We start from the raw sequence: 26,676 nt of genomic DNA, 5'->3' as shown, positions 1-26,676 counted from the left end.
GCAGAGGGAGACGGGCCCGAGTTATAAAAAGGTGTCAGAGGGGGCAGACATGCCAGAGCAGGGCTCCCCAAACTTGGCAGCTTTAAGAGTTATTGACTTCACCTCCCAGAATTCTCCAATCCTGGGAATTGAAGTCCACAAGTGTTAAAGTGTTAAAGCTGCCAAATTTGGAGACCTCTGTCAGAATGTATTGAGGACGACTAGGAACAGAGGGAGCTATGCTGGCTGGAGAATTCTGGGAATTGAAGTCCACAAGTGTTAAAGCCACCAAGTTTGGAGACCTCTGTGAATGTGTTGAGGGCGACTAGGAACAGAGGGAGTTTATTCATTTATTTATTATTTGTATTTTTATACCGCCCTTCTCCGAGGGACTCAGGGCGGAAGTCCACAAGTGTTAAAGTCGCCTCGTTTGAAGATCTCTGTCAGAGTGTGCTGAGGGCGACTAGGAATGGAGGGAGGAATGCGCCCCTAGGTGGCGCTGCAGAGACATTTTGGCTCGCAACTCAACCAGCTCCAACTAAACCAAAGGGGGGGAGGGGGAGGAGGAGCAAGCCCTGCATGGCTTCTGCTGTTGGAGGGGGGGGAGCAGCCCACCACACAGTGCCAGAATCCGCACCCCCTTTTTGGAGTTTTGCCCCATTTTACAACCTTTCTTGCCATGGTTGTTAAGCAAATCACTGCAGTTAAGTTGTATTTAGTGAATCTGGCTTCCTCGTTAACTTCACCTCCTTGACTAGTCTCCTGACTGGGTGGCTCAGTGGCTAAGACACTGAGCTTGTCGGTCAGAAAGGTTGGCAGTTCTGCAGGCAGTTTTAATCCCTAGTACAGGTCTCCTGCGTGCGCAGGAAGTTGCACTAGATGACCTCCAAGGTCCCTTCCAACTCTGTTACTGTTAAAACTTTGCTTGTCAGAAGGTTGCAAAAGGAGATCACCTGACCCCAGGACACTGCAACCATCATAAGTAGGAGCCAGTGGCCATTTTTTTTATCACCAGACACATCCACATCTGAGCGTCATTTTGGTTTTGGCTAAGTCTTCACTGTTTCTGGAGCTACGTGTAATTGCCCTCGGCTCAAACCCAGTAGCATGAGGGGACCTGAGCATGACCTCAGGGGCTCATCTTCCAGTGTCATAAATTTAGACTTGATACTGCCCATGGGGTTTTCTGAGCAAAGATACTGGAGTGGGTTGCCATTTCCTTCTCCAGTGGACTGTTTTGTCAGAACTCTCTGCTATGACCTGTCCATCGGGATGAAATGCTCCCAGTTTGGACCGGATCACCCGATCCGGTAGTGATGGCAACGGGTGGTTTGGAGAATTGGTAGCAAAAATCCCTGCCCCCCCCACCTCCGCCCCAGCTGAGCTGCGCAATCATCAGAGGTTTTTTTTTTTTTTTGGAAAGCATTTTTTCTTTGGCCAAAAGAAAAAAAAAGCCTCTGATGATCATGCGCCTCAGCTGGGATCGTCAGAACCCTTTAAAAGCATTTTTTCTACAACCTCTTCGGCAGAAGAGGTTGTAAAAAAAATGGTTCTGGCATCAGGCAACTCAGCTGGGATCATCAGAATCTTTGAAAAGCTTTTTTTCTTCTGGCAATCCCAGCTGAGTTGCCTGATCATCACAGGCTTTTAAAAACATTTTTTTTACAACTTCTTCCGCCGAAGAGGTTGTAGAAAAAATGCTTTTAAAAGTTAAAAAAAAATGGCCATGCCCACCCAGTCACATTATCCCCCACCAAGCCACGCCCACAGAACCGGTAGTAACAAATTTTACATTTCATCCCTGCTGTCCGTCTTGGGTGGCCCTGCATGGGCATAGAAGCGATTTAGAAGAAGGAGAAATTTCCTGACAGTTAGAACAATTACCGTATATACTCGAGTATAAGCCGATCCGAATATAAGCCGAGGCACCTAATTTTACCACAAAAACTGGGAAAAACTATTGACTCGAGTATAAGCCGAGGGTGGGAAATGAGGCAGCTACTGGTCAATGTAAAAAATAAAGATAGAGCCAAGTAAAATAACATGAATATTTATTTGAACGAAAAACAATAAAAGTGCAAAAGGGGGAAGGAGGATTCCCAGCTTTAGAAAATTTAGAACTACGCCGCCTTTGGTATGACCTGAGCATAGCTCATAAAATTATCTGCTACAATGTACTTCCTATCAATGACTACTTCAGCTTCAACCACAACAATACACGAGAACACAATAGATTCAAACTTAAAAGTGAACCTCTCCAATCTAGATTGCAGAAAATGTGACTTCAGTAACAGAGTTGTTAATGCCTGGAATGTGCTACCTGACTCTGGTCTCTTCCCAAAATCCCCAAAGCCTTAACCAAAGACTATCTAGTATTGACCTCACCCCATTCCTAAGAGGTCTGTAAGGCGTGCATAAGAGCACCAGCGTGCCTACCGTCCCTGTCCTAATGTTCCCTTTAGTTGTATTCCTTTTATGTATTCAATTCATGCTTATATTTATATAATTATTTAATATGTATTTGACAAAATAAAATGAATGAATGAATGAATAGAATAGAATAGAATAGAATTTTTATTGGCTAAGTGTGATTGGACACACAAGGAATGAATGAATGAATGAATGAGTGAGTGAGTTACTTCAACAACATTGTCTCACAGAAATTGACAATACAACTGCAAGCATGAAAATGAGTCCTCCTTTAGCTTCCAAGGGACCAGGGTGCCTCTGAAGGTCAGTGCTCTAAGCACTAAGAACCCAGCACAAATCTAAGCCTGTATGCACACCAATAGTGAAAATACCCTGCACAGTGTCTCTTGGCAGAAGGTTAATTTTCATAGACGTTGGGGTGGCTCTTTTTTTTTTTTGGCAGGGCAATAAGGATCTCTAATATCATTAAACCCAAGTGTGAGGAAAAGACAGCAGCTAAAATGTTAAGGCCAGTTGTGTGACCTTCTCCAATACAGTTGGCCTGGCTGTTTGCCAAAACTTAAAACACCCTCCCATCCCCCTCCTGCTAAAGCTTCTTTCTTAAAACAATTGTGGTCTTTGCCTTTCATGTCGCTCAACCTTTCACCTGCCAGGTTCCTAGCCCTTCACCCTTGACCCACTGCTGTGTTTGCTTAGCATTGTGCCAATCGACTTTAGAAGTCTGTGTGTGTGTGTGTGTGTGTGTGTGTGTGTGTGTGAGAGAGAGAGAGAGAGAGGAGGAGGAGGAGTGCAAAAGGGGAAGGAGGATTCCCAGCTCTAAACAAAGGAAATCCCGGAATGCCAGCCGAAAGGCGGTGCTGCGTTCCTCCTCCCTTGCTCAAAAGCCCCAATAACCTTCACCAGCAAGGCAGACCCCCACGGGAAGGAAGGGGCAGGCTGACTCACGAGCATCTGGCTGAAGAGCAGCTGCTCCAGGTCGCCCAGCACGGTGAAGCACGGAGGAGAAGAAAGAATGAAAGAAGGGAGGAACGGCCCTCCTTTCTCTCTCTCTCTCTTCCAGCGCATGAAGAGAAAGGACTAGAGCACACAGGCGCGCACACACGCCCAGCTTCTGAAGCACGGAGGAGAAGAAAGAATGAAAGAAGGAGAAATTTCCTGACAGTGAGAACAATTACCGTATATACTCGAGTATAAGCCGATCCGAATATAAGCGAGGCACCTAATTTTACCACAAAACTGGGAAAAACTATTGACTCGAGTATAAGCCGAGGTGGGAAATGAGGCAGCTACTGGTCAATGTAAAAATAAAGATAGAGCCAAGTAAAATAACATGAATATTTATTTGAGCGAAAAACAATAAAAGTGCAAAAGGGGAAGGAGGATTCCCAGCTTTAGAAAATTTAGAACTACGCCTTTGGTATGACCTGAGCATAGCTCATAAAATTATCTGCTACAATGTACTTCCTATCAATGACTACTTCAGCTTCAACCACAACAATACGAGAACACAATAGATTCAAACTTAAAGTGAACCTCTCCAATCTAGATTGCAGAAAATGTGACTTCAGTAACAGAGTTGTTAATGCCTGGAATGTGCTACCTGACTCTGGTCTCTTCCCAAAATCCCCAAAGCCTTAACCAAAGACTATCTAGTATTAACCTCACCCCATTCCTAAGAGGTCTGTAAGGCGTGCATAAGATCACCAGCGTGCCTACCGTCCCTGTCCTAATGTTCCCTTTAGTTGTATTCCTTTTATGTATTCAATTCATGCTTATATTTATATAATTATTTAATATGTATTTGACAAAATAAAATGAATGAATGAATGAATAGAATAGAATAGAATAGAATTTTTATTGGCTAAGTGTGATTGGACACACAAGGAATGAATGAATGAATGAATGAGTGAGTGAGTTACTTCAACAACATTGTCTCACAGAAATTGACAATACAACTGCAAGCATGAAAATGAGTCCTCCTTTAGCTTCCAAGGGACCAGGGTGCCTCTGAAGGTCAGTGCTCTAAGCACTAAGAACCCAGCACAAATCTAAGCCTGTATGCACACCAATAGTGAAAATACCCTGCACAGTGTCTCTTGGCAGTGAAGGTTAATTTTCATAGACGTTGGGGTGGCTCTTTTTTTTTTTTTTTTGGCAGGGCAATAAGGATCTCTAATATCATTAAACCCAAGTGTGAGGAAAAAGACAGCAGCTAAAATGTTAAGGCCAGTTGTGTGACCTTCTCCAATACAGTTGGCCTGGCTGTTTGCCAAAACTTAAAACACCCTCCCATCCCCCCTCCCTGCTAAAGCTTCTTTCTTAAAACAATTGTGGTCTTTGCCTTTCATGTCGCTCAACCTTTCACCTGCCAGGTTCCTAGCCCTTCACCCTTGACCCACTGCTGTGTTTGCTTAGCATTGTGCCAATCGACTTTAGAAGTCTGTGTGTGTGTGTGTGTGTGTGTGTGTGTGTGTGTGAGAGAGAGAGAGAGAGGGAGGGAGGGAGGGAGTGCAAAAGGGGGAAGGAGGATTCCCAGCTCTAAACAAAGGGAAATCCCGGAATGCCAGCCGAAGGCGGTGCTCGCGTTCCTCCTCCCTTGCTCAAAAGCCCCAATAACCTTCACCAGCAAGGCAGACCCCCACGGGAAGGAAGGGGACGGGCTGACTCACCGAGCATCTGGCTGAAGAGCAGCTGCTCCAGGTCGCCCAGCACGGTGAAGCACGGAGGGAGAAGAAAGAATGAAAGAAGGGGAGGAACGGCCCCTCCTTTCTCTCTCTCTCTCTCTTCCAGCGCATGAAGAGAAAGGGACTAGAGCACACAGGCGCGCACACACGCCCAGCTTCTGAAGCACGGAGGAGAAGAAAGAATGAAAGAAGGAGGAACGGCCCTCCTTTCTCTCTCTCTCTCTTCCAACGGAAAACGCTCTTTCGCTTGCGGGGAGAGGAGGGAGGAGGAGGAGGTTGGCTTGCTTATTCAACCCTTCCGGCTAGCCATCCAGCCCTTCCCAGGAGAAGGCGAGGAGTTTTGGGTGAGCGACCTTTTGCTAGAAAGCGGAGCGGCTGCCCCAACACCACCAGTTGGGGCGGAGCCGGGTGAGCTGCAGTAACTCCCGCCAGGCTATGCATTGGCGCTGGGAAGCCCTGGCGGTGCAGTCCTTCTCGGCTGAGGAGGAGGTTTCCCGACCGCGAACTCGCCGCCGCGAGCCACCCCAAAGGCCAGAAGAAAGGTCATTCCATCGAGTAATGGAGCGAAGGCTCCTTCCTCTCCCGCCTTACCCATGCTGTGCGAGCCCGGCTGGGCTGCAACCCTGCCGCCGCCGCTCCTTCCTCAGCCTCCGGGCTCGCGCTCAGCAGCCGCCAAGCTCAGGCGGACTCGGCAGCTCCCCATCAGCACTCGCCGCAGGCGCGATTCGGGCAGGAGGAGTCGGTCTCGCTCCGTGGCCGTGGCCGTGGCGGCGGCGGCGGCGGCGGCGGCGGCGGCGGCGGCGCCACCGCCACAGAGCGAGACCGACTCCTCCTGCCCGAATCGCGCCGTGCAGTGCTGATGGGGAGCTGCCTTACCCATGCTATGCGAGCCCGGCTGGGCTGCAACCCCGCCGCCGCGAGCCACCCCAAAGGCCAGAAGAAAGGTCATTCCATCGAGTAATGGAGCCAAGGCTCCTTCCTCTCCCGCCTTACCCATGCTGTGCGAGCCCGGCTGGGCTGCAACCTGCCGCCGCCGCTCCTTCCTCAGCCTCCCGGGGCTCGCGCTCAGCAGCCGCCAAGCTCAGGCGGACTCGGCAGCTCCCCATCAGCACTCGCCGCAGGCGCGATTCGGGCAGGAGGAGTCGGTCTCGCTCCGTGGCCGTGGCGGCGGCGGCGGCGCGGCGGCGGCGGCGGCGGCGGCGGCGCCACCGCCACAGAGCGAGACCGACTCCTCCTGCCCGAATCGCGCCGTGCAGTGCTGATGGGGAGCTGCCTTACCCATGCTATGCGAGCCCGGCTGGGCTGCAACCCCGCCGCCGCCGCTCCTTCCTCAGCCTCCGGGCTCGCGCTCTAGCAGCCGCCAAGCTCAGGCGGACTCGGCAGCTCCCCATCAGCACTCGCCGCAGGCGCGATTCGGGCAGGAGGAGTCGGTCTCGCTCCGTGGCCGTGGCGGCGGCGCGGCGGCGCGGCGGCGGCGGCGGCGGCGGCGCGGCGGCGGCGCGCCACCGCCACAGAGCGAGACCGACTCCTCCTGCCCGAATCGCGCCGTGCAGTGCTGATGGGGAGCTGCCTTACCCATGCTGTGCGAGCCCGGCTGGGCTGCAACCCCGCCGCCGCTCCTTCCTCAGCCTCCGGGCTCGCTCTAGCAGCCGCCAAGCTCAGGCGGACTCGGCAGCTCCCCATCAGCACTCGCCGCAGGCGCGATTCGGGCAGGAGGAGTGGGTCCCGCCCCGTGGCCGTGGCGGCGGCGGAGGCGGCGGAGGCGGCAGCGGAGGCGCCACCGCCACAGAGCGGGCCCGACTCCTCCTGCCCGAAACGCGCCGGGGGAGGGGTGGTGGGGAGGTGCCGAGGCCGGCCTGGGCTTGGCGGGTGCTAGAGCGCGGGCCCCGGGAGGCGGAGGAAGGAGCGGCGGCGGCGGGGTTGCAGCCCAGCCGGCTCGCACAGCATGGGTAAGGCGGGAGAGGAAGAGCCTTCGCTCCATTACTCCGATGGAATGACCTTTTCTTCTGGCCTTTGGGGTGGCTCTCGCGGCGAGCTCGCGCGTCGGGAAACCTCCTCCTCAGCCGAGAAGGCTGGCGGCTCCCCTGCCCAGCCCTCTCACTGCACCACCAGGGCTTCCCCGCGCCAATGCACAGTCCGCCAAGTTTGCGCCGTCCGCCCACCAGACACGGGAATGGGGGCCGGCCTGGGGGCGACAAATCCCGCGAGACCTCGGCGGGCCCGCTCCCCGTCCCTCCCATGGGAGTCCGTTCGGTACCCCCTCCTGTGCGGGGTTCCCGAAGACGTAGACTCGAGTATAAGCCGAGGGGACGTTTTTCAGCACAAAAAACGTGCTGAAAAACTCGGCTTATACTCGAGTATATACGGTAATCAGTGGAACAACTTATCTCCAAAAATTGTGCTCCATCACTGGAAGTTTTCAATAAGAGATTGGACAACCATTTGTCTGACATGGTGTAGGATTTCCTACCTGAGCAGGGGGTTGGACTATAAGACCTCCAAGGTCCCTTCCAACTCTGTTATTCTGTTATGCACAGCTTAGCTCATAGCTTCAGTGAGCTGCACAAACCCCTTCACCACGACAAGGCAGTGATGCATGACGGGGTCTCAGCTTTTCAAAATAGCCAACTCAGATTCTCGATTCAATTCAACCTTTTTGACAGAAAGTTTAAAACAGAATGTTGATTTTTATCCCTCTTGTTAAAAAGTTGTCCAATTTATTCATGGCGCTAAAAGCTTTGCATGACAAATTATTTTGTACTGCGCACTTCTTAAAAGGCTGTGTCCTATATCTAAACAGAGGTTCCTTGAAATTAGTAGTGTTTTTTTTTAAATTTCATTTTGTCACAACAGTATACACAAACATTGTCATAAATAAAAAAAATATCATGAAGAATATATATATATATATATATATATATATATATATATATAAGTAAAGAATATGCATCAGCTATATTAATTTGATATAATGAAGCGAACAATAGGACAGGAACTTAGGAATGGGGTGAGGTCAATAGTAGACAGTTTTTGGTTGAAGATTTTGGGATTTTGAGTAGAGACTATGGAGTTGTTTGCCATCTTCTGTAAGCTTCTTGACCTTCCTTCTGTTGATAGCCCCATTTGTGATTCCAGGTCATACAAATCCAGGAACAATGGCAAGTGGTAAACATGATGAGCAGGCCCATCCTAACAAGGGATATGATCGCCCTAGCAATGGATATAATCGTGTACAGGAAGAAGAAAGAGGTAATAATAACATCAAATTCTGAAAGCCAATCTCCCAAAATGATGGATTGAAATGTCCAAGCCATAGCAATCCAAAACACTGTTCCCAATTGGATTTCCAAAAATTCCTGATGAATTTTTATCATATATGATTTTTTTATTGGTTTTCAAAAATAAAATGCAAAGAAAATATAAATAGTTGAAAAGAAACATAAGAAGACGGGGAGAGAAGAAAAGAAATATAGTGTAAAGTGGGGGGAAAGGAAAGGAAAAGGCACCAACTTCCAACTCTTTAACACAGTAGAAGATAACAGTACAACCTTTGCTTTTACACGAAAGTATGTACAAGCCATTTCTATAATAAGCCTAACTAGTTAACAAAAACAAAATCAAAGTTTCATATTTTTTTTCATTGAAAGCAAAAAATCCGGCAGCAATTTCAGAATAGAAACAAGGTTAAATATATTCTCTTCTTTGGATTAAAGAATCAATTTGACCATCTCTGCTTCTCTTTGGTGTGGGGAATAATATATGTTTCTAATAACTCATTAATCTATCATAATTTATATTAAAAGCCTCTATATTATTTCAATTTTTTTTAACCCTAAAGGGGGAAAACCCCTTTTTTGGTTTTGATATTTTACTAACTTTAAAAAGTACTCAAGTATTTTATATAAAGGAGAGAAAAAAGAAGACCCGTCATTTTAAACCCAAAACACAATACTACGTTAGAGCTTTCATTCAATTATATATCTATATCACACCAATTAACTCCAATTAGCTCATTGAATTTGAATCTCTCCCTTGAGTTTATCCTCATGGAATGGATCTTTTTCTTCTCTTATTTTCAAATTTAGTCAATTTTACAAACTTTGGGAATCATTCAGCATTGTGTAAAAAGACAGAGGACGTTCATTTACAAATTCATTTTGTACATACAAAACTAACTGAAAGCTTTCTTTCAATATTGAACTTGTAAAAGTCCATCCTAACTAATTACCGTATATACTCGAGTATAAGCCGATCCGAATATAAGCCGAGGCACCTAATTTTACCACAAAAACTGGGAAAAACTATTGACTCGAGTATAAGCCGAGGGTGGGAAATGAGGCAGCTACTGGTCAATGTAAAAAATAAAGATAGAGCCAAGTAAAATAACATGAATATTTATTTGAACGAAAAACAATAAAAGTGCAAAAGGGGGAAGGAGGATTCCCAGCTTTAGAAAATTTAGAACTACGCCGCCTTTGGTATGACCTGAGCATAGCTCATAAAATTATCTGCTACAATGTACTTCCTATCAATGACTACTTCAGCTTCAACCACAACAATACACGAGAACACAATAGATTCAAACTTAAAAGTGAACCTCTCCAATCTAGATTGCAGAAAATGTGACTTCAGTAACAGAGTTGTTAATGCCTGGAATGTGCTACCTGACTCTGGTCTCTTCCCAAAATCCCCAAAGCCTTAACCAAAGACTATCTAGTATTGACCTCACCCCATTCCTAAGAGGTCTGTAAGGGGCGTGCATAAGAGCACCAGCGTGCCTACCGTCCCTGTCCTAATGTTCCCTTTAGTTGTATTCCTTTTATGTATTCAATTCATGCTTATATTTATATAATTATTTAATATGTATTTGACAAAATAAAATGAATGAATGAATGAATAGAATAGAATAGAATAGAATTTTTATTGGCTAAGTGTGATTGGACACACAAGGAATGAATGAATGAATGAATGAGTGAGTGAGTTACTTCAACAACATTGTCTCACAGAAATTGACAATACAACTGCAAGCATGAAAATGAGTCCTCCTTTAGCTTCCAAGGGACCAGGGTGCCTCTGAAGGTCAGTGCTCTAAGCACTAAGAACCCAGCACAAATCTAAGCCTGTATGCACACCAATAGTGAAAATACCCTGCACAGTGTCTCTTGGCAGAGAAGGTTAATTTTCATAGACGTTGGGGTGGCTCTTTTTTTTTTTTGGCAGGGCAATAAGGATCTCTAATATCATTAAACCCAAGTGTGAGGAAAAGACAGCAGCTAAAATGTTAAGGCCAGTTGTGTGACCTTCTCCAATACAGTTGGCCTGGCTGTTTGCCAAAACTTAAAACACCCTCCCATCCCCCTCCTGCTAAAGCTTCTTTCTTAAAACAATTGTGGTCTTTGCCTTTCATGTCGCTCAACCTTTCACCTGCCAGGTTCCTAGCCCTTCACCCTTGACCCACTGCTGTGTTTGCTTAGCATTGTGCCAATCGACTTTAGAAGTCTGTGTGTGTGTGTGTGTGTGTGAGAGAGAGAGAGAGAGAGAGGGAGGGAGGAGGGAGTGCAAAGGGGAAGGAGGATTCCCAGCTCTAAACAAAGGAAATCCCGGAATGCCAGCCGAAGGCGGTGCTCGCGTTCCTCCTCCCTTGCTCAAAAGCCCCAATAACCTTCACCAGCAAGGCAGACCCCCACGGGAAGGAAGGGGACGGGCTGACTCACCGAGCATCTGGCTGAAGAGCAGCTGCTCCAGGTCGCCCAGCACGGTGAAGCACGGAGGGAGAAGAAAGAATGAAAGAAGGGGAGGAACGGCCTCCTTTCTCTCTCTCTCTCTTCCAGCGCATGAAGAGAAAGGGACTAGAGCACACAGGCGCGCACACACACGCCCAGCTTCTGAAGCACGGAGGGAGAAGAAAGAATGAAAGAAGGGGAGGAACGGCCCCTCCTTTCTCTCTCTCTCTTCCAGCGCCGCCGAACAGAAGGGGACTAGGGCGCGCACACACACGCCCAGCTTCTGAAGCACGGAGGGAGAAGAAAGAATGAAAGAAGGGGAGGAACGGCCCCTCCTTTCTCTCTCTCTCTCTCTTCCAACGGGAAAACGCTCTTTCGCTTGCGGGGGAGAGGAGGGAGGGAGGGAGGGAGGTTGGCTTGCTTATTCAACCCTTCCCGGCTAGCCATCCAGCCCTTCCCAGGAGAAGGCGAGGAGTTTTGGGCGAGCGACCTTTTTGCTAGAAAGCGGAGCGGCTGCCCCAACACCACCAGTTGGGGCGGGAGCCGGGTGAGCTGCAGTAACTCCCGCCAGGCTATGCATTGGCGCGGGGAAGCCCTGGCGGTGCAGTCCTTCTTGGCTGAGGAGGAGGTTTCCCGACGCGAACTTCGCCGCCGCCGAGAGCCACCCAAAGGCCAGAAGAAAGGTCATTCCATCGGAGTAATGGGCGAAGGCTCCTTCCTCTCCGCCTTACCCATGCTGTGCGAGCCCGGCTGGGCTGCAACCCTGCCGCCGCCGCTCCTTCCTCAGCCTCCCGGGCTCGCGCTCTAGCAGCCGCCAAGCTCAGGCGGACTCGGCAGCTCCCCATCAGCACTGCACGGCGTGATTCGGGCAGGAGGTCGGTCTCGCTCCGTGGCCGTGGCGGCGGCGGCGGCGGCGGCGGCGCCACCGCCACAGAGCGAGACCGACTCCTCCTGCCCGAATCGCGCCGTGCGAGTGCTGATGGGGAGCTGCCTTACCCATGCTGTGCGAGCCGGCTGGGCTGCAACCCGCGCCGCCGCCGCTCCTTCCTCAGCCTCCGGGGCTCGCGCTCTAGCAGCCGCCAAGCTCAGGCGGACTCGGCAGCTCCCCATCAGCACTGCACGGCGTGATTCGGGCAGGAGGAGTCGGTCTCGCTCCGTGGCCGTGGCGGCGGCGGCGGCGGCGGCGGCGCCACCGCCACAGAGCGAGACCGACTCCTCCTGCCCGAATCGCGCCGTGCGAGTGCTGATGGGGAGCTGCCTTACCCATGCTGTGCGAGCCGGCTGGGCTGCAACCCGCGCCGCCGCTCCTTCCTCAGCCTCCCGGGGCTCGCGCTCTAGCAGCCGCCAAGCTCAGGCGGACTCGGCAGCTCCCCATCAGCACTCGCGGCGCGATTCGGGCAGGAGGAGTCGGTCTCGCTCCGTGGCCGTGGCGGCGGCGGCGGCGGCGGCGGCGGCGGCGCCACCGCCACAGAGCGAGCCCGACTCCTCCTGCCCGAATCGCGCCGTGCGAGTGCTGATGGGGAGCTGCGAGTCCGGCCTGAGCTTGGCGGCTGCTGAGCGCGAGCCCGGGAGGCTGAGGAAGGAGCGGCGGCGGCGGGGTTGCAGCCCAGCCGGGCTCGCACAGCATGGGTAAGGAGAGGAAGGAGCCTTCGCTCCATTACTCGATGGAATGACCTTTCTTCTGGCCTTTGGGTGGCTCTCGCGGCGAGCTCGCGGTCGGGAAACCCTCCTCCTCAGCCGAGAAGGCTGGCGGCTCCCCTGCCCAGCCCTCTCACTGCACCACCAGGGCTTCCCCGCGCCAATGCACAGTCCGCCAAGTTTGCGCCGTCCGCCCACCAGACACGGGAATGGGGGCCGGCCTGGGGGCGACAAATCCCGCGAGACCTCGGCGGGCCCGCTCCCCGTCCCTCCCATGGGAGTCCGGTCGGTACCCCCTCCTGTGCGGGGTTCCCGAAGGCGTAGACTCGAGTATAAGCCGAGGGGACGTTTTTCAGCACAAAAAACGTGCTGAAAAACTCGGCTTATACTCGAGTATATACGGTAAGTCATTGAATTTAAATTCAGAGCCCAAACTTTGATTAAAGGACTGTCTGCAGTGGCTGTAATAGTTAAAGATTGTAATTTGAGGATTACCTGTGTAGTTTCAGCTTACACTCCTTTACATAAAGAAATAGCAGAACCTGAAGGGATAACATTGCAGAAAAGGGCTATGCATTACTAATTTTAAAAAATGGCTTGGTAACACTTTTCATAACATTGGTCAAAGAGTGAAAGTGTTGGAATAATATCTTCATTTGTAGCACTAGCAAAAGCTTCAGCCATTGCAGTGGATATTAGTTGTATTAGCAGAAACTGTATTTTTCCCAGTTTTCCTTTAAATATGGACAGGTGACATGCATAGTAGTTACTACTAATAATATATGTTCTGCTATTTTATCTCTAAGGGTCTGAGGAGAAGATTTTAGGAGAATAGACCAACTGAATAGAGGAGACAGCATATGAATCACTGAAGTGAATGAAAAAGAAATAAGTGTTGACGTATAGAGAAAAAATTGCACAAATATTATGGTCTCCTAACTGAGTCTCTGCTGTTGTTCTTTTCTGCTGAACTTATAACTTGGGAAAGGATTCTGAATCTAATTATAACTTGGGAAAGGAATCTGAATCAGTGGTGAAATCCACATTTTTTTACTACTGGTTCTGTGGGCGTGGCTTGGTGGGCATGGTGTGGCTTGGTGGGTGTGGCAGGGGAAGAATACTGCAAAATCTCCATTCCCATCCCACTCAGGACAGCCGGAGGTGGTATTTGCCATTTCTCCAAACTACTCAAAATGACTGCTACTGGTTCTCCAGAATCTGCTAGATTTCACCCGTGATCCGAATCTAAAAAGACACATGTTTTTGTGTGTTGCGCATGGATTGGTATCTGTGGGTGTTGCTAAATGGAAAGCTTTTCAATTATTCATTCTAGATTTTAGTGTCTCTGTTAGGCTCTGTCACCCTTCTTAGCTTTTGAAGACCAGCCAAGATCAACAGATTCTCAAATGATTCAACCCTTTTAACAGAATGTAGATAATAGAAGCTTGATTTTTTTTGCTTCTTAATAAAAAGTTGCTCAATTTATTAACTGCCATAAAAAACCTTTGCATGACACATTATTTTCTGCTGTATATTTTTTAAAAGGCTGCGTCTTATATCTAAACATTAGCAATAATTTCCCATCTTCTGTAAGCATCCTGACCTTCCTTCTTGTGACAATCCCGTTTCTAATTCCAGATCATATAAATGTAGAAATGCTGAATATAGATGAGCAAGATCCACAATGCGCGTCTCCCAGTGGAAATGCAGGAGGACAAGAGGAAGAACCAGGTAGTAATAACAGTATCGAGATCTGGAAGCCTTTCACCCAAATGAGGGATTGAACTGTCCACCAGAGCATAAAGAGCAATACAAAAGATACTTTGTCCCCAACTGGATTTTTAAAAACTCCTGCTGAATTTTAATCTCTCACGAGAAAGAGAGCAGGCATTTAGAGTCAGTTACAGGAGACAGCCAGAATAGAGCAGAACAGAACAGAACAAAACAGAATTTTTAGAATAGAATTTTTTTTTATTGGCCAAGCGTCATTGGACACACAAGGAATTTGTCTTGGTGCATATGCTCTCAGTGTGCATAAAAGAAAAGATACGTTCATCAAGAATTCTAAGGTACAACACTTAATGATAGTCATAGGGTACAAATAAGCAATCAGGAACCAATCAACATCAATATAAATCATAAGGATACAAGCAACAAAGTTACAGTCATACAGTTTTAAGTGGGAGGAGAAGGAAAGAAGGGAGGGAGTAAAGGAAGGGAGGGAGGAAGAAAGGAAGGCATAAAGGGAAGGAAAGGGAGGGAGGGAGACAGAAGGAGAATAGAATAGCAGAGCAGAGCAGAGCATAGCATAGCAGAGCAGAGCAGAGCAGAGCAGAGCATAGAATAGAATTTTTTATTGGCCAAATGTGATTGGACACACAAGGAATTTGTCTTGGTGCATATGCTCTCAGTGTACATAAAAAGACAAGATACCTTCATCAAGAATTCTAAGGTACAACACTTAATGATAGTCATAGTGTACATAGGGTAAATGTAATAAAATAAAGGAGCAAATATGACTACAGAGAAAGGGACTAGTCTTAGTAAGCAGTAACAAGTCATTGACATAAAGTATATAGTACGTGACAGGATGAGAGAGCGGAAAGTCAGCTTCAAACATACAAGAATATAGATTTTTAGTATGGATCTGCCTGGATATCTTCCTTGTCCAGGATGCTGTAGGAAGGAGAAGAAAAATGGATTTGTTCCTAGGACCATTTGTAGTTTTATTTCAAGCAATTAAACGGCCAGTTTTACCACACCTTTATGCAGACTTTGTGTAGTTTCTCTGCAACGCCATCAATTTATTTATTCATTTGTTTTATCCATTCATTTCTTCATTAATTCATTCCCTTTCTATAGCCACTCTATTCAATCAAGTGACTCTGGGTGGCTAACAGTTCTAAAATGATGGAATGATTAAAATAATTAAAAACAATAAAACACTAAAAACATCCAGAAAATAAATACAAACAGCAGCTGGAATAATTAATCAACGGTAAAGCCAAGGGATGGGGCCAGTGGTGGGCTGCAACTGGTTTAACAACTGGTACGTTGAATGCGCGCCTAGGGTGCTTGTGCACAGTGCTAAAATTGGAGCTTTTTGAAGCCCAGCTGCTTACCTTCTAACTCAGCCCGGTAAGTAGAACAACAGAGGCACGGGAATCAGCTGTGATGCGCGATTCAGATGAGCTAGAAACAAGGAAATAAAGGACAGGATAGGGCGGGAGCGGGAAGGCACTGATTGTCGGAACTACCAGTTCACCCGAACCGGTCCGAACTGGCAGCAGCCCACCACTGAATAGGGCCCTTACCCCAGTCCGAGTTTCAGACCCAGGCCAAGTTTTTAATGCCTTGTAACAGGCCAACAGGGTTGAGGCCATTCTAATCTCCAAGGGAGAATAGCCCACAAGGCAAAGGCTACAATAGAAAAAGCCCACTTTCTAGTTCCTGCCAATCAACACTCTTTGACTGATGGGATCTGCACCAGACCCAATTTTGTTTCATATTTCAATCTTCTTTTAACTGAACCAGATGAAATTCAGCATAATCTGGAGAATCACATTTATTTACAAGAAGGCCTCCAGATCCATCATGGACAACAAGGAGATCCTGCAAGTCTTCTTAGAAAGGGGAGGAAGAAAGGATAAAGATAAGATAAAATACAATAAGATAAGATGATAAGATGGCAAGAACTCCTAAGCAATTATATTTGCTCAGTTAGAACATGGTAGTTCAATTTATTTTCATCAGAATCAGACTGACATTTTGATTGATGCAAGAGGATAACTTTTGGCTTTGGAAATAAAAGGCAAAAAGCAAGAAAATCTTAGCAACTTAGAAATGTGTATAATATTTTATTTAGGGATTTCTGCTCACCAGTATCCAGATCTCTTTCTACCTTCCTTTGATGTAGCAGATGAGTGCTGATGAATCTTGTTTTTCTCTCTTTTTCTGTGCAGAACAGGCATGTTCGTCAGCTTGCTCTAAATACAGAAATGCAATAATAGTCACTTCTTACATCATCCTTGGGACCATCATTGTTATCCTTGCGATCATCATTGTTATCCTTGCTACCCGTCTCGCGTCAAGCACCATGGAAAATCAGAAGATCCAGGCAGTCCAAACCGGTATAAAAATTTACTACAAGCTTAAGCTCTCTACAAGAATCTGAACTACTAATGGCCAAAGCCTATAAGAGTCAAAAGCATTCAAAGTGGGCTGGACTTAGATACCTTGTGGGTGCGAAGGGATTCAAGCAGGGGTGAAATGCTCCCGGTTCGGACCAGCTCGCCCGATCCGGTAGCGATGGCGGTTGGTGGTTCGGAGAACTGGTAGCAAAAATCCCTGGCCCCACCCCCTGCCTCTGCTGAGCCGCGCCATCATCAGAGGGTTTTTGTTTTTTTTTACTTTTAAAAGCAGTTTTTCTTCAGCCGAAAACATGCCTTTAAAAGTAAAAAAAAAGCCTTTGAAGATCCTGTGGCTTAGCTGGGATCAGCAGAACCTTTAAACTCTTTTTTTAACAACCTCTTCTGCCGAAGAAGTTGTAAATAAAAAAGTTTTAAAAGGCTCCTCTGGCGATCCCAGCCGAGTTCCTCATCACCAGAACCTTAAAAAACATGTTTTCTACAAGCTCTTCAGTCAAAGAGCTTGTTAAAGCAATTATTTTAAGAGGTGGGCAGCGATGAGGGAACTTCAGCTGGGATCGTCAGAGGAGCTTTTAAAATCTTTTTTTCCTCTAGCGATTCCAAATGAGTTTCCTGATCATCACAGGCTTTTAAAATCATTTTTAACAGCCTCTTACAATAGCCTCACCCATGCCCACCCAATCCCCCCTCCCCACTTACTTTATTGCTGCTCCTTTCGGGCTGGCAAAGCCATGCTTTACATCAGTTGCATCAGCTAGCAACTGAATCTGCCTGCCTGCAATCCGTCTCGGTGAGCAACTCAATCTGCCTGGTTTGCTGGCTGAGGAATTCTGGGAATTGAAGTCCACAAACGTCAAAGTTACTAAGGTTGGAGACCCCTGATCTAAAAAATATAAATAAAATAAAATAATAAAATATTTGTGCAGCTTTCTGAGAATTGGTGTGTTTCTGTAGTGTTTCACTCTAACTACACAAACACACAAAATCTCACAAAGCTGTATGTGGCATTTTGTGTGTGTGTGTGAGTGAGAGAGTCAGCTGTGTTGTGTTGTGTGTGTGTAAAGTGTGAAAGTTGGTTTTTGAGCTTTTTGTGGCTGTGTGAGGTTTCTGCTTGTTGCAGGGGCCATTTTGGGTGAAGTGCAGCTGCTTTTGCATTGTGTGTGAGTCAGTTGTGTTTTTTGTGTGTGTAAAGTGTGAAAGTTGGTTTTTGGTACCTCTTATTGTTTTGTGTACTTTGTTTATTATTTTTATTATTTATTGTTATTGGCCACACCCACCCAGTCATCTGACCACCAAGCCACACCCACCAATTAAGCCACGCCCACAGAACCGGTAGGGAAAATTTTTAGATTTCATCCTGGATTCAAGACTGTGTTTGACCCCTCCCCTCGGCCTCAGCCTGCTACATTTCCTATATCTCATGACCAAGGTAAGAAATCTAGTCCCTAATTCTGTTCCCATGAAAAGCTTCTCCATGACTTCATGAAGCTGAATGACCTCTGCAGATGGGTTAGAAACATAGAATTGGCCTTGCCCTGCTTTTTAGTCGCTGCAATCTTCTTAATCTGGTCCAGGAAAACATCCGTTCCTTTGTTTGGAAAAAGTCTCAGTGTTTGCTTGAAAGTATCACTGAATCTTATTTTGTGAGATTAATCCAGGATGAGATAGCCAGAAGGAAAAAAACAAAACTCATTTGGCACTAGTGAGAAGAACAGAAATAGTGGTTTAAGGCAGGGGTCTCCAACATTGATCCCTTTAAGACTTGTGGACTTCAACTCCCAGAGTCCAAAGTTGGAGACCCCTGGTTTAAGGGGCTTAGCTTAGCAGGAAAATGAATTGGAAATAGCGAACATTTGGGTCTTTTTTGCCAAGTGACTGTAATAGTAGAGGCAAATCTCAAAAAATAAAATATGTAAACATGCATTTCTTTTTTTAGTGATTTCCTGCCAAAAGCAATAATTGTGAAAAAGATGGACCCAATGTCAAATAGGTTGACCAAATCAGTGGAAAATCTCACAAAGAGATTCATGGCTGAATAAGTGGATTTACATGTGGTTCCTTGGATTCAAATCCACCATGCAAATCACTGTTCAGTCCACAATCTCTATTAATCTGAGGATTATAGAATGGAAGTTGTTACCAAAGCTAGAACATGGGTCTCCTTATCCGGATTGGGTTTTGTTAGAAATCAGTAACGGGTTCTAATATAGCAGGATGATCCTATCGTATTTATAAAAGCAAGACTGGATAAGTTAGTTTCTATTCTTTCCACCTCTTTTTGTTCTAGGAACACCAATGCCATTAAACTGCCAAAAAGATGCCATACAATATCTACCTCATATTTATTTATTTATTTATTTATTTATTTATTTATTTATTTATTTATTTATTTATTTATTTAGTCACAACAGTATATGCAAACATCGACATAAAACAACAACACATCATAAAAGAAAAGAACATATAAATGAGCAAAAGTATGTATCAACTAAATTAATTAGATATAATAAAAGGGAACAATAGGACAGGAACAGTAGGCACTTTTGTGCTCTTATGCACGCCCCTTATAGTCCTCTTAGGAATGGGGTGAGGTCAATAGTAGACAGTTTTTGGTTGAAGTTTTTGGGATTTTGAGTTGAGACTATAGAGTCAGGTAGTGTATTCCAGGTGTTAACAACTCTGTTACAGAAGTCATATTTTCTGCAATCAAGTTTGAAGCGGTTGACATTAAGTTTGAATCTATTGTTTGCTCTTGTAATATTGCGATTGAATCTGAAGTAGTCTTTTACAAGAAGGATATTGCAATAGATGATTTTGTGTGTTGAACACAGGTCATGTCGGAGTATATATATGTCCATATGACTGGATTGGATATCAAGGACACTGCTACAAATTGATAAAAGAGGATAAAACCTGGTTGGAGAGCCAGAACTCCTGTATTTTGCATAATGCTTCTCTGGCCAAAATAACAGAGGAGAAAATGGTGAGTACAGGTAATCCTCGGGTTACGAGCATTCGCTCGGGTTACCGAACGTTCGAAGTTACGTGATAAGCGAACAAGTCCCAAAGCTACAAATCTTGCAGCACCATGGCAGCTGTTCGCCCTTACGAACAAATGCAGAGGCTCTGCATCATTCATCCTGCATGTTGCTGGCTGAAATGGAGCTTTTGAAGGGCGGATCCACCCCTCAAAAGCCCCATTCGGACGTTCAGAGGCCTTGCTTGGCACGTTGCTTTCTGAAATGGAGGGCCAAATGGAGGGAGGGCCGGATCTGCCCCCCAGAAGCTTCATTTCGGCCTGCAACAGGCTGGGGGAGGCCTGCGGAGGGCCGAATGTAGCATAGGCTGGGCAGGATCCACCCTCCGGAAGCTCCATTTTGGCCTGCAATGGGCCCAGGAGGCCTGCAGAGGCCCAAACAGAACTGCAGAGGAGCACACGCGGCTGAGAGGCTGGAGAGGAGACTGCTTGCTAGATCTTCGCAAGGTAAGTGACCTGATGCAGCAGGTTATGTGGGGAGAAGCAATTGTGGGGAGCATGAGGTTGGGAAGGCCTTGGGTGGTCTTAGGCAGATGGCCTGTTCCATCATAGGCCTCCCATGGTCTTCCCCACCCTGAAATACCTCAGGTGCACTTAATGAGGCTCGCATTCGATTAGCGAACACATGGGCGAAAGGAGGGAGTGATCCCTTTCAAGATATGAGATTCACTCCCACGAATCCTTGGGTTACGAATAGGATGGGCAGGCTCCGTTACATTCATAACTTGAGGACTACCTGTAATGTAACTGGTTTTGTTCAGGATAAATCAGTTCCTAGAATAATGTTGCATCATTGATGGTGCCTGCTCTTTTACAATGTGAAAAAGTTAAAGGATTTTCTCCTAATAGTAACAAAAATAAAATCTCCTTAATGCCTTTCTGAACAAAAGCTTCAGGAGCCTCTTAAACCTCCTCCAGGTTCCAAAGATTGCTGGCTTCACAAAGCAAACTGTTGACAATAGAAAATTTAAAAATCAAAAATATTGCTCTAAACATCATTAAAATAAGTCAGCCATATCTGCTTGTTTTATTTTTTCCTGCATAGAAACTTGGAAACATCTAATAATCATCATCAAATGCTTAAAGATGTGAATCTCAGAGGCAGAGATAGAATCAGGAGGCTAAAATAAAATGGTAAACATTGCTAGATCCATTCTAAGAAAAATCAGGATTTTTTTTTACCTTCTACAAAAAGTTTAAAAATTACTACAAAAAGGTTAACAAGGGTCTCTCGTTTTGCCTCTCACTAAAGGAACTACTAGCTGTGTTTTATTAGGGTTCAAAAGACAATTTTAGTCTTTTCAGCCTATATGTAAGCTCGGAAATTCAGCAGGGAATCTGACAATGCAATGTTTTTAACGTGTACCATTTTTTTAAAGGTTATTATGAAGATGTTGACAAGAGACCATGTCTTTTGGATCGGCCTCAGGAGAGACACAGGTCAGACCTGGAAGTGGCCAGATGGAGAAAATGCAACGTGAGTCCTTTCCTTTTTTCCTTTCAGTGGCAAGAGCTGAAAGCTAAATGCCTCCACTGAGGATCTCCCCAGCTCAGGACTGATCCTAGGAAGAGCCTCCTGACTGCCAGCATTTTGGCGTTGCCTTCTAAAAAGATTTGACCCTGCTACGTGAATTTATTATTTTTATTTTATTTATTTATTCAGATTGAGAATTAAGGATAGAAGAAGCTTCAGGACACTTTGGGAAGGCCAGAGTATCGTTCAGGGGTATCAAACTCAAGGCCCGTGGCCTGTTTTCGGCCTCCATGGCCTCAAGCAGCACTCTGCTGGCCAAAAATGGGCCACACAGAGGCCTTGTGGGGCTTCCATGTGGCCTGTTTTTGGCCGCAGAGTGCTTCTGGAGGCTGAGGAGGCCAAAAACAGGCCTCGCGGGGCTTCCGCGCAGCCCATTTTTAGCCGGCAGAGTGCTGCGGGAGGACTAGATTGGACTGGATTACAATTATGTGGCCTCAAGTAAGTGCCAGATCTGGAGGGAAAACAAGCAACATCCTATGTTAATACTACAGTTTAATGCCAGATTTTCCATACTGTAGGTCCATTTAATCTGCAATCAACAATCTATAATTGACAAGCCATTTCTATTTATTATCCTAGAAATTTACCTTTGCTGTTAGGTCTTGTATTATCATGTTATTTATGCTATTTTTATTATTAGTTGAATAATAAAAATAAAATAGTATAAATAGCTTTTCTGCCTGGAAAATCAATTTGCTATTAAACAATGGGATATAAATTTAGAAATAAAAAGTTTAGTGGAGTATGAAGAATAAGTAATAAATGTTTGCCTGTAATATCTGGTAGAAAAGATAAGAAAATGATTATAGTAAAAAAACTGTGGAAAGAAAGAAGAGAAGAAAAAAATCAGTGGTGAAATGTAAAATTTGTTACATTTCTGTGGGCATGGCTTGGTGGGGTGGTAGTAATATGACTGGGTGGCAAACTTTTTTTTTGTATTTTTAAAGGCATTTTTTTTTAACAACCTCTTCGGCCGAAGAGGTTGTAGAAAAAAATGCTTTTAAAAGGTTCCTCTGATGATCCCAGGTGAGTTGACTGATCGTCAGAGGCTTTTCTTTCCTTTTAAAAGCATTTTAAATGCTTTTAAATGTCAAACACAACCCTGATGCGGCCCTCAATGAAATCAAGTTTATCACCCCTGGTATAGTGCATAAATAAGAGTTTCCAACCCTACTGTCTCTCAGTTCACTGTTGGGTTTACTGCTTCAACTGAGCCTTGATACCTGTTGTATCAAGGTACCTGTAATGCCCTTTTCTTAGACTTTAGCCACCTTGAAAAAGATAAGAGTTTAAAAGGCAGGTGGTCCAAGGACTTTTCTGGTTCACCCAGCTCTCTTGGGCATTGAAATTATACTTTCCCAAGCAACAGGGCAACAAGTGTGTTGCCCACTCATGTTACACATTGGAGAACTCAATTCTGTAAGAACAATGGAAATATGGAACAAATAGGAAAGATACAGCAATAGATTTCCCATCATCCTGCAGTTCTACCATATTAATTCAAATTGCCCTGGGTCGTAATAGCCATATTGTCAGCTCTCCCGTAACATTTTCCCTCCAAACTTTCCCTTGAATGATGACTCTGCCCATTCAAGGTTAAACCAAGGCAGTTATGGGAATTAGTTACATTGATTCGGTAGGAATTTGGTGTATTTTCAGTACATTAGGGTTAGGCAGGCATGGTGCCAAATTGGTACATTTGTTATGTGAACTAAGAGTTAACAAAAGAATTTAGTAGGCCACTCAGAATGGGTGAGTTGGGCACCTATACAAATTTGTTTAATAAATAAAATCAGAACTGAGGAAGCATCTTGGATGAGAAGTGAAACATCTTCAAGGAGGAAATGAAGGAAAGTCCAGTTGCCTTTGAAAAAAACATCTGTGGGGCAACCATGACCTGCGTGATTGAGAATCTCTATAGAGAGTGAATTTAATTTACACAGGAAGTAAAATTGGGCAAGAAGCCGTAAGGAACGGCACATAGTATCCAGGTCCTGTCCTAATATCCACAAGTCAATCTGTGGGATAGACAACCTCTTGAATAACTTTGAGAGCTGCTACTATTTACAGTAGATAGTAAACTACCTTGGAGTTTCCCAGCGTGGTGCCTTCTGATTAGGTTGCGCTGCAACTTCTATTATTCTCAGTCTTTGTGCCCAAAGGTAGGAAATATGGTGGCTATGGTCCAGTCCAGCATTTCTAGAGGGCACCAGGCCAGGCAAGGTTCAGTTCGATGCAAATTCAGGACCCCTTTGGTAACTCTTATCTGGGAGATTCTCTCCACCACCTAATTTCTGCTTCTGTTACAGGATGAAAATCATGGGGAATGGAGGAGATTGTGCTCTTTTGGATAAGGATGTCGCCGCCATGTCAATGAGATGCAGCAGTAAGCACTACTACCTGTGCCAAAAAAACCATTACTCCTAAGAGACCCTGAAAGAGAACTGGAAGTATAGCTAGTTCTTGACTTACGACAGCTCATTTAGTGACTATTCAAAGTTACAACCACACTGAAGAAAGTGACTTACCATTTTTCAGACTTACAATTATCACAAGATTAAAATTCAGATGCTGGGCAAGATCCTGTGATCACCTTCTGTGGCCTTCTGACAGAAGCCACAGATGCACATCAACTGTGTTGCTGACTTAACAACTGCAGTGATTCCCTTAACAAGTGTGGCAAGAAAGTTCGTAAAATGGGACCAAACTCACTTAACAATTGACTCGCTTGGCTGCAGAAATGTTGGACTCAATTGTAGTTGTCAGTTGATTGCCTCAGAGTTTTCTTTTGTTGTGGGGTGTTACTTGGAATCCTGACACCTGTACTATCTAAGGGACTGCCGCTGTGTGGATTGGCCAAAGGCAATCCAAACAGGCCACACCTCTTAGAGGAGGGTGTGGCCAGCGTCGCGACGAGATGGTCGCAAACTCCAGGAGCTCCGAGTGGAGCGCCAAAATCCTCATCGATATGGGGGTCCATAATGGACCATACCTGTCCTGAAGGGACAGCGAAGAAAGAAGGAACCGCCGGAGCGAACAGGGAAGTTGCAAATTCCCTGCAGCACCGGCCTTTAGCCTTCGACCCAGTGATGAGGACCGCAGCCATTTCAAGCTGCAGAAGTAGGGATGGCCACATAAGATTGTGCTGGAGAGTTGACGCAGTGAATTATACAAGATATTGAAGCCGGGTGAGTGAACACCAACTCACGATGAGGCACCTTAAAATCGATATCTGCAACAAATTTTAAAAAAACCTTGGAATAGCGGCTAAATTGACAAGGATTGTTATTATAATAGAATAAAAGAAACAGAAGCAACACCCGAAGAGCTGACAAGAATTTGACATTTGAAATTGAAGTCCAGATCCCTCAAACAAAAAGGGAAAAATAGAATCTTTAATTAAAGCTGGAATTTGGACAATTTGGAAGTTTTTAATAACTGATTAAAGATCATTAAAAAGGGAAAAAAGGAAAAAAAACCCAAGGACTTTGAAGGAATATCGACTTTGAAGGAATTCGACTTTGAAGGAATATCTCTGACTTCCCTTTTCCTTTATGGTTTGGAATTAAGTAAACTTTGAAATTAAAACTGTGGATTTTAAATGGGACTAGTTGGACTAATCAGGAAAAAGTAAAAATTTGTAACAAAACAAGGCGTGGTTTTTAACTAAAGGAAACAAAATGGACACTTTGTTAATTGTGGATTGGATTTGTGGACTGCAAAGTGACACCTAAAAGCGGAAGAGGAAATTACAAGCACTTTGGTCATTGTTGAAAACCTTCTATGGTTGTGATAAGACCGGTGAGAATTTTAAGGGAGGTCTCTATCAACAAGCAGTTTACAAGAACAAGAGGTACAGCTTCAAAGAACAACGAAGAGAACAATTGAAAAAAAAAGAAATACACAAATGGTTTTTCAAGCAAGAAATATAAGAAATAATTGGAAAATAAGTTTTAGAAAAAGCAAGAGCAGTTTTTAGAATTGACAGTGAATAAAGAATTTATGAGGTTAAAAAATAAATCTTAAAGGATTATTTAGTGGTAATAGAGAGAAATAAAGAAGGGGGGAAGAGGGAAAAAGGAGAATAAATAGAAAAATAGGATAAACTAAGAAAGCATGGAATTTTAAGGGAAAATAAAAATGGAATTGAAATAGATTAAGATTAAAACTTCTAAGAGATGAGAACATATAAGTATAAGCATGAAATTTTTTGAAATAAGAGAAATGTTTGTTCCTTTTCATGTATTGTTTTTTTTTGAAATTAAGAATAATAACTTTAAAATTTTCAGTGATGAAGAAACAATTGAAAATGATGTGATGGAGATGGGCAGAATTGTTAGAAACTTAAGATACATTGATTATAAAGCAAGGAACTTTAAAGAAAGTAAAAAGGGAATCAATATAGATTAAGACTGAAATATCAAAGAGATGAGAGTTAATGTTTAAGAGATCTTTTGAAACAATGAATGTTAGCCTGTATCATCTTTTCTTTTTTGTTGTTTTTCTTTTTCTTTTTCTATGATTAAGAATAATGATTTTAAAAATGTCTATTAAAATGTAACGAGACTATGGATGTTGATGCTATAAAGATTGAAAAGAAAGAAATTAGTAAATGGGAATATAGAGTTCTAATACAGATGGAAGAGACAAGAAAGGGGGTTAAAAAGTGGGGGGGATAGACTTGATTAAAGAGTTAAATTCAGGACAGTGGGTTAGACTAGAATTTCATTGTTATATTAGAGACATGCAAATAGTGAAATTAAAAAGGGGGGAAGGGAAATATATTAATAAAATATATAAGAGGGTGGGGGAAAACTCAGTTGGATTTGATTATGTACTTGGCTGATGTTTTGTTCAAAAAATATATTGTATGTGGTTTTTAAAAATAAAAAAAATTCTCAAAAAAAAAAGAAAAAGAAAAAAACAAATTCTGCTTCTTGGCCTTTACTCTAGCATAAATACATCCTAACAAAACTCTATTGCTAATCAGCAGAAATAAAAAATGACAAAATTCTTACCTGAAGTCTTCGGGGGCCACAAAGAAGATTGGTTTAATGTCTACATCCTTTCAAGATGGAGGGCATCAAATGATACTTTGGTCTTTGGGCTGCAAAGGAAATGTGAGCTCTTTTTCGCCATCTGAAGTGTGAAACCACAAGGAAATAGAAGGGTTCTTACACTGATGAGAATCCTGCATACCAACCATACCAGATATGAAGGGTTAGCAGACTGTCTATTTAACGAAGGGCTTTCCTTTTTTAGCCTTCCAATGTGGCATCTCCATTGGTCTTGAATATCCAGGGTATCTGTCCAGCCTCACAGAAAAACAACATAGATTTCAGGAAAATCTCTCTAATGGTGTAAACACAGAATCCTGGAGACTGTAAGAGGAATTTCCTCAATTTTAGAGAATTAATCATTTAATTAATTTTGGAATGATTTGAAATGCTGCTACCCAGGTTTTCTGCCCTTTCAAAGCTGAAGAGCCAGTGCTGTTCGAAGA

The 26,676-nt window shown here is 44.8% G+C and overlaps 1 protein-coding gene across 3 annotated transcripts in view; it reads left to right on the top strand.

Annotated features, from left to right (window-relative positions):
- Window positions 1-25,916, top strand: part of LOC131191689 (early activation antigen CD69-like) — a 51,722-nt gene extending 25,806 nt beyond the window's left edge. For 2 of the 3 annotated variants that reach the window (XM_058170096.1, XM_058170097.1), the window contains exons 2-7: window positions 8,229-8,342; window positions 14,093-14,185; window positions 16,417-16,584; window positions 19,434-19,585; window positions 21,019-21,116; window positions 23,483-25,916. In XM_058170096.1, the coding sequence (XP_058026079.1) occupies window positions 8,249-8,342; window positions 14,093-14,185; window positions 16,417-16,584; window positions 19,434-19,585; window positions 21,019-21,116; window positions 23,483-23,600 (723 nt within the window). In that variant the 5' untranslated portion in view covers window positions 8,229-8,248 and the 3' untranslated portion in view covers window positions 23,601-25,916. The remainder of the gene's footprint in view (window positions 1-8,228; window positions 8,343-14,092; window positions 14,186-16,416; window positions 16,585-19,433; window positions 19,586-21,018; window positions 21,117-23,482) is intronic. The other variant, XM_058170098.1, reaches the window with a different exon arrangement.
- The last annotated feature ends 760 nt before the right edge of the window (window positions 25,917-26,676 follow it).

Source organism: Ahaetulla prasina, chromosome 2 (assembly GCF_028640845.1).
Source record: "Ahaetulla prasina isolate Xishuangbanna chromosome 2, ASM2864084v1, whole genome shotgun sequence".
NCBI classification, from domain to species: Eukaryota; Metazoa; Chordata; class Lepidosauria; order Squamata; family Colubridae; genus Ahaetulla; species Ahaetulla prasina.
The sequence above is the reverse complement of the archived record's forward strand: the minus strand, read 5'-3'. Positions and strand labels throughout refer to the sequence as shown.